This window comes from Canis aureus, chromosome 9, assembly GCF_053574225.1.
Source record: "Canis aureus isolate CA01 chromosome 9, VMU_Caureus_v.1.0, whole genome shotgun sequence".
Taxonomy (NCBI): domain Eukaryota; kingdom Metazoa; phylum Chordata; class Mammalia; order Carnivora; family Canidae; genus Canis; species Canis aureus.
In genome coordinates, this window is record NC_135619.1 from 66,115,585 (window position 1) to 66,128,764 (window position 13,180).

The 13,180-nt window shown below is 38.5% G+C and overlaps 1 protein-coding gene across 12 annotated transcripts in view; it reads left to right on the forward strand.

Annotated features, from left to right (window-relative positions):
* Positions 1–13,180, forward strand: part of UNC79 (unc-79 subunit of NALCN channel complex) — a 238,665-nt gene that overhangs the window by 168,255 nt on the left and 57,230 nt on the right. For 10 of the 12 annotated variants that reach the window (XM_077910403.1, XM_077910396.1, XM_077910402.1 and 7 more), the window contains 4 exons: positions 2,883–2,990; positions 6,553–6,669; positions 9,265–9,348; positions 12,881–12,983. In XM_077910403.1, coding sequence (XP_077766529.1) covers positions 2,883–2,990; positions 6,553–6,669; positions 9,265–9,348; positions 12,881–12,983 — 412 coding nt within the window. The remainder of the gene's footprint in view (positions 1–2,882; positions 2,991–6,552; positions 6,670–9,264; positions 9,349–12,880; positions 12,984–13,180) is intronic. The other 2 variants (XM_077910394.1, XM_077910404.1) reach the window with 1 other exon arrangement.

The window sequence follows — 13,180 nt, forward strand, 5'->3', positions numbered from 1 at the left end:
TGAAGCCTGGGAATATCTTCTCATGGTGATGGCAGAGACACAAAAGGGCAAGTCTAAATGCACAGGCACTTTTCAAGCCTTTGGTCATGTGATGCCTACAAACATTCCATCAGCCAAAACAAAGTCAAGAGGGAACCCAAAGTCAAGAGGAAATATACCCTGCCTCTTATGAAGGAGGAACTTCTAAATCACATGGCAAAGGGCATGCATTCAGGGAGAAGTAAAGAATTGGAGCTGTATCTCTCAAGTTTTACATGGGATGTACTCATAATAAAAAATTATCTATTGGTTATCTGAAATTAAATTTTAACTGGGGATCTTCTATTTTGTCTGGTCACCTTAATTTGCCTTCAAAATATATCCAGAATCTGGTCCCCTGCTTTCACTCTGCTCTGAGCCCCCACACCTCTCACTTGGGTTAGTGGCTATAGCCTCCTAACTGGTCCCCTGCCTTTTACCCTAATTGCCTTCATACCTTCCCAACACAGCAGTTAGAGTGATCCTTTAAAACGTGAGATTATACCATTCTTCTGATTAAAACTCCCCCCATTGGCTCCGCATTTCTTTAATAGTAAAAGCTCAGGTCCTTTATATTTCTGGAGTGCTATGTGGGGTCTCGATTCTCATTAGCTCTCTGACTTCATTTTGTACTGCTCTCACCACACTGCTTCTACCAGCTACAGTGGCCGCCTGCCATTTTCTGAGCGGTCCCCACATAATCCACCCAAGGGCCTTTACACTGGCTGCTCGTTCAGCCTGAAACTGTCTTCCCCACATGTCTGCCTGGCTCCATCTCTCACTTCTGTTGATCCTTTGATCAAACACCAGGTTCTCAGTGAGGCCTGAACCCCACCCCACCTTTCCACCCTTGTCTGGCATCTTGGAATCTCTTCTTCTCTGTTTCTTTTCTACAGAGAATTACTCTTATATGATTTTAATTTTATGTATATTATTGTCTGTCTCTCCCCACTGAAATGAAAGTTCCCAAAGGCAAGGTTTCTTGCCTAGTTTGTTCAAGTGCCTAGAAGAGTTTGGCAGATGTTTGATGAATGAATGAATGGTTGTGGCATTTTCTACACATCACTATAAAAAAATGAGTGAAAATAATTTAAGCTAAGTATATAGGTCTACTCCAGTGTTTGTTGTCTTAAACTGTATACAAATGAAAGGCTTTGTGAAATGATTTAGGATTGAACAAAAATTGTCTGGCTTGTGGAACCTTTGTATACAAGCAATTATTACCAGCTACCTTATAGTAATGACATTTCTTTAAAATTAAAGATACAGCAAAGATTTCAGTAAGCATAGCAAAACTCTAAAAGTCTCAATGATCTTTCAAAAAATTCTTGAAAGTGAGCTTTAAGCTTTCTCATTCTACAATATTGGGGGGATTATTATGCCCTAGGAGCAGCATACGAAACAGAGGCAGATGAGGGTGAAGAGAGGTGATTGTGCATGTTTTTATTTATTTAATTTTAATTTTTAATTTTTTTGGACTGTGTGTATTTTGAACTAGTGGTTTGGGGGAATACCTTAGAGAAAAGTAATAGCCTAACCACTAATATCTTAGTGACTAAGGTAATTTAAAACAGGTCATTATTTTGCATTTACTCAAGAGGTTTCAGGAAACAGTTATACTTTTTTTTTTCATCAAGAAATTATTAACCTGGCAACCATATTTATTTATTCAGAAAGACCTCTCAAAACTGGATGTTCCAGCATCAGTGCGTGAAAACTTTCCTCTCAGGCTCTCACCTAGGATCAGTTTTATTTCCCAACAAATTTAGTGTTCATCCAAGAGAATAGCATCTGCATACTTCAGTTATATGTATGTATGAATGTATGGTGACTTGCTCTGTGACAAGAAAAAAATTGGTGATATAAAAAGAATGAGACAGAATAGTCTTGAAGCATGAGAACTTGAAGCCATTAGGAGGGGCATCCTCAAATCATAGCATGGACCATTCATGGAAGTCTGTAGGGTAACAGGCTGCTCATTCTGTTCAGTATATAGTGTTGCTTAAGATGGCAAGGAAGTTTGTAAAGAATTGAGGGGCTTTGCTATGATAAGCCATTAAACTCTTCAAAAGTTATAAAGGGTAATCTTTACCTAGAATAGCGTGCAACAGCTTGTTTCCCATTACTGATAGATTAGTAAGACAATAGTATATGCGGAAAATATTTCCTCTTAGATACATTTGTCAAATGGAAGGAGCCAGTGATATAGTCTGTTTCTTGCCTACCTAATAAAATAGAAAATCTATTTATACCAAGTTGGATACAGTCCCTGCTCTTATATTACTTATGGTTTAGCAAAGGTTCTACACAACTAAATAGACAATTACATTATAGTGTGTTAAGTTTGGGGAAGGTTAAGGACAGGGTGTTTGGGATTACATAAGAGTATCACATGACCCATTTTGGGGTGTTTTTTGGGAGAACAGGGTTCCTTGAAGACCTTTTGGAGGAGGAACTGTCTGTATAATTGAGATGTAATTAATGAGTAACAAATTACCAGAAAGAAGTGGAGTGGTGGAGTGATGTTAGGTGGCATGAACTGTAAGCATCTTTAGGTAATAGATGAAAAGAAATTCAGTTCTGGAAGGGTGATGTGACCTGCTCAAGGATATGCACTGGGGGCACGATGAGCTTTAGCTTTGTAACTGTGCTTTTGTTAATCTCTGAGAGGCATATATACATATGGAAGCACCTCTCCATGGAATTTTGAAACATATATATACATTTCCATTAAAGTAATTAGTAGTACCAGAACACATAGAATGATTTGAATGGATAATTAGACAAGAAGGAAAAGATGGAAAAGGTTCTTGAACTTGCTTTTAATCAATGTTCTGAGCTTTAAATAATATTTCTGTTTGTAGATCCCTCTACTAAAGGACTTTCAACTTTGGAAATGCCACGAGAATCCTCATCTGCCCCCACATTAGAAGCAGGTGTGCCAGAAACAAGCAGCCATTCCTCAATATCAAGTAAGATTTCCTTTGGTGATCATTTCACCTGTACATTGATTTTGGAACAATATTTGCTACACCGTTTTCAATTTTCAGACACCTGGTGTTGGTGTTTTTTCTTTATACACATTGTGTTAGCGTCCTAGGTGATGCTCTGCTGTAAGATCTTAGAGATCCTGATGCAAGGGCTCAGTTTTGTCAACCTCTCACATGTTTAATATAAATCAGTACCATTACTGATTGGCCAAGAATCCTAATTTGTTAAGGGGTAATCACTGAATCTCATAATTCAATAAAATAAGAATTGTACATGACTAGCCTAAGCATAAGGCATGGAACTAGTTTAGGGACAAGTGAAAAGCATTGTTCATGACAGAAGTTTACATTGAACACCTTTGTTTAATTTGAATCACTTCCATCATTGACAGAATTTTATCTAGGTTATCATAAAATAAATGTAACAGATAGATCATGATCCCAGAGACATGATTGAATCTTAGCCCTTCTGGATCTGAAAATAAAAATGACATGAAATTCTACAGGATCTGTGGGAGGGAACTATTTTGAAACTGCCTGCTGTAGTTGGGTCCTAGACTTTGTCCTTGAGGAGTGTGAGTTCCATTGAGGTGAAGGTAAGGGTGTCCACCTGGCTCAATGGAGTCCATTGAGAGACTGTAGCATAGGAGGTTCTCAGCAGGAGTCAGAGATACAGGGCTCCTGCAAGCCCTTGTCACATGCTGGTCTACCTTGTGCTCCATTTGGACATTGCGTGAGGAGCTAGTTAATTTGTATTTGACCGTCTTTTGAAATGAAGATGATCCTAAAAACCATATAAAAGAGCTTAACTTAAATGCTGGACTGGTAGTATGGAAAAACATCGTCATCTTCATGATTCATTCATTCATGCATTCATTCATTCAGCAACTATTTATTGTCTGCTGGGTGCTTGCTGCTGGGGATTAAAAGTGAATAAATAAGAGATACCCCTTGTTCAAGGAGTTCATAGTCATAATAGTAATAATATAGCTTCCATTTATTTGACACTTACCATGTGCTGGGCACTGTGCCAAATGGTTATACACATGGTTATCTTAGTCCTGATATCAGCCCTGCATGGCAAATATTATTGACCCCATTTTATAGACTAGGAAACAAAGGTCAGAGAGGCTAGATGACTCACCTACCTAAAGTCAGATAGCTACTGAGTGATAGAGACAGGGATTGATGGCAGTTCTGTTTGATTTGCAAGTCCATGCTCTCTTTTGGTATCACACACTGCCCTGGAATAACTCAAAATCACTTATAATAGAGATTATAGAAATTCTAAGAAAATATTTTCAAGTGACTGTTACTTGCCCTTTTGGTAGCAAAGAAGGACAGGTAGTTCTGAATTTAATTATTCTTTTATCATTAAAATCTGTTTAATAATATGATAGAACACCTATTTTTGAGCCTGAATACTAGAATCATGAAAATACATTTTCTTCTCCTAATTTACATGAATCTCTCCCCCCCCCCACACACACAAGACGAAGGTAGTGAATTCTTTTTTTTTTTTTAAGATTTACTTATTTATTCATGAGACACACACAGAGAGAGAGAGAGAGAGAGAGAGAGAGAGGCAGAGACATAGGTGGAGGGAGAAGCAGGCTCCCCACAGGGAGCCTGATCTGGGACTCGATCCTGGATCCCAGGATCATGCCCTGAGCCGAAGGCAGAGGCTCAACCACTGAGCCACCCAGGTATCCCACGATAGTGAATTCTAATTAGAATTCCAAGTTGGGTATAATTTGAGATAGGATGACTAAGTCAGCTCAACTTCAGTGCTAGTTAAATGTGTCATGAAATAAGTGTATCCCGTGTCTCACGATCCTAGAGTCATGACTGTCTCTAGCTTTTCTGTAGTCGGCAGAATTCATCATTAGATTTCCACCTTCTTCCTCTTCTCCATTAAAAGCATGTATTGGATGGCTATTGGTGGTGTGTTCTTGGAGGCGTCATGCCAGGCACCTCACACACTGAGCTAAACACCAAGGGTTTTTACTCTCAGGGAATTCTGCTGTCTTTACACACAACTGAGAATCAGAGAAATCATGAAATCACCAGAGGTCTTAAATCCTCCTTTGAGCATGCCCATTTTTAAATTGGTTGAGTCTTCTAAAAAATTTCAGCTTTTGCATTTTACCTGAAGTTCCACGTTTCAAATGAGTCATAATATTGTAAATTTTACCAATCAACAAGATTCAAAGATTTTCTGTGTTGGTTTGCATAGTCATTTTTGTGGATTTAGTTGATGTGGACTCCAAGACACAAGAATTCCCATCACACTCCCCTCTTTGGATCAGTTTGCTAGCTGATCATTTTGTAGCTAACCATGTCGTGACTACCATGAATCAAACAGCATGCTAATTACATTAAAAATGTTATAATTGATTTCACATCTCACCAAGTTGTGGTCTTGGTACGGTGATTGTGAAACCTATGTATAACATTTAAGGCTTTCCAGGAGCCATACAGTCATCCCAGTTTCTACCATCCCCTGATAGGGCATGTACGTAAGAAGTTGAAATCATCCTCCTAAAAGAAAGAGAATAACCATAACCACATGCTCTCCAATGTCCAGGAATATGGGATCATGTAGAAAAGGCACAGCAGCGAATTCTCTGCTTTTCTTAGTGGGCTGGTAGCAGGCACTAATGGGACCACTGGTAGAGGAATAGGAGGATAGGAGGCAGGTTGCTTTTTTACTCAACAGTCTACTGGCAGAAGTGATTTTTTTAAAATTCTGGTTTCTGGTTTGGAAATGCTCATAACTTGACATTTCATTGGTGGGATATTTGTCAATGCTTAATTGCAGGATAAAAATGTTACCACTACTCTCTAAAACAAAGATTTATACTAGAACACACTTGATGGACTGTGATTCAATTCACATCTTCCCAAACAGTAGGCAGAGGCTCATATGGAAATTGAAAGTGGTATTGACTTTGGAGTCAGCATGTTTTGATTCTGTGGCTACTTCATTTGCTAGTTGGTTCCCAAGTAAAATAATATCATTTGGTTCAGTTTCTCTCTCAAAAAATTGGGGTTGATATGTCATTTTACTCCAAAATATATACGTACACACACACACACACACACACCACACACACACACACAGACATGGGGACATTTTGGTGGGGATATAATGGAGCCTGAAACCATGGATTCACAAGCACCATTAAAAACAATTAAGCTATAAATTCAAAATAGTATTATCTGCCTTAAATTCTTTTTGGAACAACATAAAATATATCAATAAAAAGTAAATGAAAGTAATCATACTGTTGTAACTGGAGCAGATATTGACAGGATACAGATAAATACTCATAGGCACTGTTTCATTCTTTAGTAAAGGAAGAAAGGCACCCAGAACAGCAGTGTGCCTTAGTTTTTCCTTTGGATGGGAGCATACAATTTATCAAACAACTACAAATAGCCAATGAAGGTTCAGTTAAGATTCTATATGGATTTGTAGAGCCTTTGTGTGCATTGGAAATTTATTCCCCCCAGTAATCATGTCCTAATTTCCTCCATATAGCTCAGTATAGGCAGATGAAAAGGGGATCCCTGGGAGCTCTGACAATGAGCCAGTTAATGAAGCGACAGCTGGAACATCAGTCTAGCGCCCCCCATAACATCAGCAGCTGGGACACTGGTGGGTCAAGCTTTTTCTCTTGTTTTACCTCTCACATTAGCTACTGCCACTTTCTTTGTGTCCTCCCTGCTCTCGTGTGAAGGATTAGGTTTTCTCTTATGTTCTTTGGTTCAAGTAATTAAAAAAAAAAACAAAACCCTAAGGTAATGAGTAAGTCTACATAAACTTTCCAAGTGTTCTAGAGCCGTTTGTCCATTTAGGCTGGTGCAACTCTTTCTCCTCTAAGACCCAGATCTTAGATACTAGGTCATCTATCTGGGGGACGAGTGACGTGAATGCATAAAGGAGTGACTGGAACTATGATTTCACAATGCAAATTACCAAAACAAAATTGCTGGATTTATCAATATTCTCTGTTTTGTGATGTACCCCAAAATAAGGGCCTCATAATAGTATATACTTATAATAACAAATGTAGCTTATCGACACTATAGTCTACTGGTAGGTTTGGGAATATGAGTTGTGTGTTTTAGTTGGCAGGGTCACCAGGTTGCAGTCGCACACCCTCATGCTCATATGGTGGAACTGCATCTAACCTCAATTTTAAAGTAAGACTTGATTGCCATGACATGTCTATTTTAAACATGATCACTGTGCATCTTCTGAGCTTTGTTACCACGTGCTGCACACGTACTACTTTTCAAGCCAGTAGTACTGCCACAGTCTTGCTCTTTTGAGTGCCTGCCATTTGTGGGTCTTCTTTTTTTCTTTTTTAATTAAATGGGTCATTTGAGTTACAAGATTACAGATGTAGAAGCACTTTGCAACATGCATGCACTATGCAAATATCACGGTTTGTTCCTGTGATATGCTCTGGGGGCCAACACTTGTTTGTATCAGACTAGTTTAATCTCTTGGTTAGTACACTCTGGCTGTTGTTATATGAGATTATTATTTTAATTTTAATATCTTTCAATATGACCAGGAATGATAATATCCACAAAACCAAAATATTGACAGACATATTTTTCTAAAACCATAATATTTATACACATTTTATCTTATCTCCCCCACCCCAACCACCCAATTGTTCTTCCAAAAAAGGAGAGCTAGATATTTAAGTTCCACACAGCATACCCAATCCTACATTTGGCAGATAGTTTCAACTCTCTGGCCTTTATAAGGGTTCTTAACATTTTGAAGGTTTCGTGTTTTATCTTTCTTTGGTGATAAGGGGTAGTGAATCATGTTATGGCTGAAAGCCAACAGCAAGAGAGTCAAGGAGAAAGACAGGATAACCCACCTCAATAGCCTACTGGATCTGGATGGAGTCTTTCCATCCACACCAAAGAGGACTGACTCTATTTCTCTCTTTACTGATGAAGCTATGTGAGGAAGTGAAAATAGGAGCCTTTGGTTAGTTCTCTGGTAATTAAATGCCTCCCTTTTGTCAGGTTGACCTGGGACTCTGAAGATTATTTTACCATGCTTCTATTTTCTGTGGCAAGTAGTTCAGTCGAAGCCAACCATTTCAGATTCAGATTACCATTGCAACCTAGTTTGACTGACTTAGTAGATTTATAAGAAGGCAAATAGATCTCAATTTCCAATCCAAATCTTAATCTAAAAACAGAATCTACATGATGCCAAATAACCCATTTAACTGAATTTTTCACATTCAACCAAACTTCAGTCTCGCTCATGTCACCCTGGTTTCTCACTTAATACTTGCCATTTACATGCTGTCTGAATTTCTTTCACCCATTTTCCTGGGCTTGTTTTCCATTCTCCAAGTTGGTTCTCTAGTCACCAAGCCCTACTAGAGCTTCATCTCAATAGTCTTGTTTTCATTAGTGCCACAAAAAGTTTTCCCTAGATCTAAGACCACAGGAGGGTTGATGTAGGCATAGGTCAGTGTTAGGTGGCATGCCACTTTATACCACATGTATCGATTCAGTGACTCACTGGTCTCCAAAGGGACAAAACTAATCATGTAGACACCGCAAGAAGCAGTCTAAAACACGAGTTAGGATTGAGTCACCTCAGCATGCACCTGCTTGCTCGCTGAATACCTGCCTCTTCTCCATCCTTGTACATCTAATGGCTGCTCTTAGTCTCATCTTTCATAGGAAACAAATGTTCCAGAAGCCCTACTCCTCTGTGTCTTCCCCTGTCCCTCATCCCTGTTCCTCAGCCCTCAGTGAGATACCTGCCATTTCCTTGCTACCAGTTCCACATGTTTTCTGTATGACCTTTCTGGCCATTGCCCCAAAGATTGCTTATGTATTTACTGATTTGCATAAAACATTTATTTCATGGCTTTGACATTAACCTTTCAGTTTTTTCATTTCATATCAAGAGATAATGGTATTTGAGTTTTTTCAGTGGGGAGAATCCAGACTTTTTTTTTTCTTTTTTGGATCGTTTTAGATGCTCTCCTGCTTTTAATTGCATTTCATATACCTGAATGGCAGGTTTTTAGTGAAACCCCAGTCAACCCTACCCTAAAATCTAGGATGTTCCCTACATATATTAATAATCAGTAATAACAGTGACCCCAAAAATGGCCCCAAGAGATTATTGGTTAAATTCTTTGTATTGTGAATTGTGCTAAATTGACTGCATTGAAGACTGAAATGCTCTATTTATCCACAGAACAGATACAGCCTGGGAAACGCCAGTGCAATGTGCCAATGTGCCTAAACCCTGACCTGGAGGGACAGCCATTGAGAATGAGAGGTTAGTTGAGTCGTGAATCTCAGTCTGTGCGAGCTGAAAGACACTGTATTTGTCGATCACCCGGTCACCCGGCAGGTGCTGAAATCTCTTCTTCAGCAGCTCCATGAAGTGAATCCAACTTCTGCTCAAACACTCCCAGGGACTGGGAATGCATGACATCTCATTTTTGAACGTTATTGACAGAAAGTTCTTCTTTACAGTGACTTTCTAACTATTGGGGCCACATAAAATGAGTCTAGTCTCTCACATAATTTTTTAGACATTTGAAAATAGCCACACATTACTTATTCTTTCAATCTTCTTTAGACCACATGTCCCTAGGTCCTTTGGTATTCCTCTTATTACAGATCAGCCATCCATATTATTGGGTATCTTCTCTCAACATGGTCCAGCTTAATTGTGTTCATCCTAGAATGTTGAGATCATAGTTGAGTAACTTCTTTGAAATATGAAACCTGAAATTGCAGAAAATATACACGTGGCATTATGGTGCTGATAGGAGTAAGCTGAGAATAAATCTGTGCCAAGATCATCAGAATATGTATTTTCAAAATTCATCTCATAGCTAGTTAATAATTACTTCTATTCTTTTTTAATTCAGAAAGCAGGTTAATTTATCATTTGTAAATAACAAAAAAAAAAGAAAAGAAAAGAAAAAAAAGCCGTAAAACAAAAAATGAACTATGACTGCATCTCTTAGCTATTTCCCTAAATCAAGCAGACCTATTATTTAGGACCATATCACTCTTCTTATTTTCCTTAGGAATGAGGATATCTTTATCTTCAGCTTTTGCTGACATATATTGGGCAATGAGTAGCAGTTTAACTCCTGTATCTGATAGACTCTTCTCACTTCTGGGCCTAGGAAAAGCTTTTATGAACAAAGTCAGGGTGGTCAAACAACTTTGGTGCTTATCCACGATCCAGTGACTAAGTTCGTAGCAGCAAAAATGGAATAAGGTAATGGGAACAAAAACAATCTTTTTCCCAATAAACTGAAGAAGTCCACTGATGCAGCTGAGGGACTGATGGGTGTTTACATGCCTTGAACAGACCAGCACCTTTACAATGCCTCCTATCTCTAAAATTCCCAAAGGAGCTTCAATCAAAATCTCCAGCTTTGGAGTTGGACTTTGGAAGAGGTCTCCTCTTTATTTAAGTTCCTAAGAACCTTCCATTTCTTTTATTTTTTTAAAGATCTTATTAATTTACTTAAGCACAAGTGAGAGAGAGAACACAGAGGGAGAGGGAGAAGCAGACTCCCCACTGAACAGGAAGCCCAACTTGGGGCTTGATCCCAGAACCCCGAGGTTACATACAACCCAAGCCAAAGGCAGATGCTTAACCAATTGAGCCCCCAGAACCTTCCATTTCTGTTCCTAGTTCCATACAGAGTACACTTTAGGTAGTGGTGCCATTAGAAGTGTTGCCCACAACTGGGGGACAATGGGACTGCCTTTAATCTTGCAGACTTAGTTATAATTCAGCATAACAAAAGGTAGCTGAGGTCCATGGCTTCCTTTGCATTTCCCACCTTCTTCTTCTACCTTACTCTGCTCTCAAATTATTAGCAATTTTCAGAAATCCAATGATTTAGCTAATTTTGCTATATGGGCAGCACCCAATAACTTTTATAGATGACCGCTATTAATATTGGATGACACATTTTGGGTTGTCACTTGAATAAACAGCTTCATAGTGGTATTATTGTCAAAAATACCTGTTTCTTGGCATTTGTATTGAGTAATTATTGGCTTGAAACCACCCAAATGACTTTGTTTCCATCCCTTTTCTTGACTTGAATTGTGAATTCTATTTAATAGTAATTGGTCATAGTCTTCTGAGAGACAACTCAGAGAGTTTTTTTTTTCTTTTAATTTCTTATTTCTAGGAAGACTGTAAACATATCACCATCCTATGGGCTGAATTTTTCTATCTTTAGTGTAGGCATTTTGGCATCTAAATAGACATGGTCTGTCAATGTTTGAGAAACAGAATATTAGATTTAAACTTTCTATGTTTTGGTTTCTTGAAGCAACTTCATGCTGTTTACCTTAGTGTTTAATAATCAGTCATCTCCCTTTATCTTGGCTTAGTTCTTGGCTTTTCTATTATTAATTAATTCATAGTTATGCTTGTAATAAATACTGTTGGTTCCACTCAAAGCACCATCTTGACGAAACAATTGGAGATTCTTGTTAGTGATGCGCTGGGGTACAGGTAGAAGAGAGTGTTAGAAATAGCTGATAAATATTGTAGTAAAATTTAGATACCAATTTGGGATGTTTGGAAGTGACATAAAGATATTTTTAGATATGTTCCTTTGCTGTTGGAGTCTGCAGGTCTCCTGTTTCTCATAAAAAACACTTTGTAGACTTTGATCAGGCAAGGGAGTGTACAGTCTGGCAGCATCTTGATACCTTAAAGGCTTCAATACCATTTTTTTTTCCTCCCTCACACTGAAACAGATTGCCTACTTTGCTAGGTTCCTAAAATTTTTGTTACTTCTTTTAAAAGCCAGTTCTCCAAATCATTATCTTTCTCCTATTTAAGAACAGATCATATCTCCTATTTAAGAACAGATCATTTGTTTTGTTTTTCAGCACTAAATTACCAGTTCCTTGATGAGAAACAGACTCTTTAATGACCATTGAGTTTTTCTACCTTCTTTCCCGTTTGGAAAACTCTGAGTCCCAGTTACTGCTCTGTAGAACATGGTATTATCCTGGATTGTCCCTCTGGGACTTTTCTTGGAGTATCTCATGTCTACCATTCCTGGAGAATCTATCTGGCACTGGTGATTTTTTTAATAGAGAACAGTCAGATTTACTCATCGCTAGAGCATATGCCAAGGTTCCTGCCTTTGATGTTTCTGAAGGCATCAAAACCCCGAGTTTTAAACTCTGTGATTTTGATTGGCTAAAGTCCCTGGATGGTTCCTTCAAAACACTTAATCTTTTGTTCATAAATATTTTCAGTTTGAAAAAATGAAGGCTTTTGCTTTGGGGCTTATGATATTTCTAAAGTAAAAAGTTGTTCTGATATTTCTTAGCTCAAATCCTTCCCCTTGCTTAAGTGAGTTCTGGGACCTTATTCTTCTCAAATTAGCAGCATTTTCGGGTTGATATGCATTTGTGATTTTAGAAACATAGATAGTAAGGGCAGCTTCTATGTATACCTAGCAAATTCAAGTTGTGAACTTATTTAAGGGTGCTCTTGAATAGATTCCCCCCCTTTCCACTTTTGTCTTTGTCTCCTGTTGGCACACTGAACCCTTTCTGATTTTTTCAAAGTCAAGAAGCAAAGGGAGAGAGAGGTAAGAGTCTAGCTCTTAAAATCACACAAACAGAAACAAATAGCCATCTTTCTTGAATTCATTTTACCTTTGAGGGTTTTTCACAATGCAGTTTATTTGATCATAGCACATCCCATGAGTGTGATCTTGGGAGGATTTGTAAGAGGAGGATGGGCCTTTGCCTGGCCCCCAGGAAGAGACCTTTACTCACCTGATGTCTCCTTGCTGCTTATCCAGGCGCCACGAAATCCAGCCTGCTGTCAGCACCCAGCATTGTCAGTATGTTTGTGCCAGCACCCGAGGAATTCACAGATGAACAGCCGACGGTGATGACAGACAAGTAAGCTCACACTCTTCACCAGATTTATAGAATTTGAGTTTGTGCACCACGCTTGTAAGAAAGTATCAGAGGAGGTGTGTTATGCTTTAAGTCATAACTTGTTCGTCAAGTGGCTGTCTCCCTAAGCGTTGGTGTGCATTTGTTATAAGCTAAGCGTTGGTGTGCATTTGTTACTTTAGAAACATGGTATCATTGTA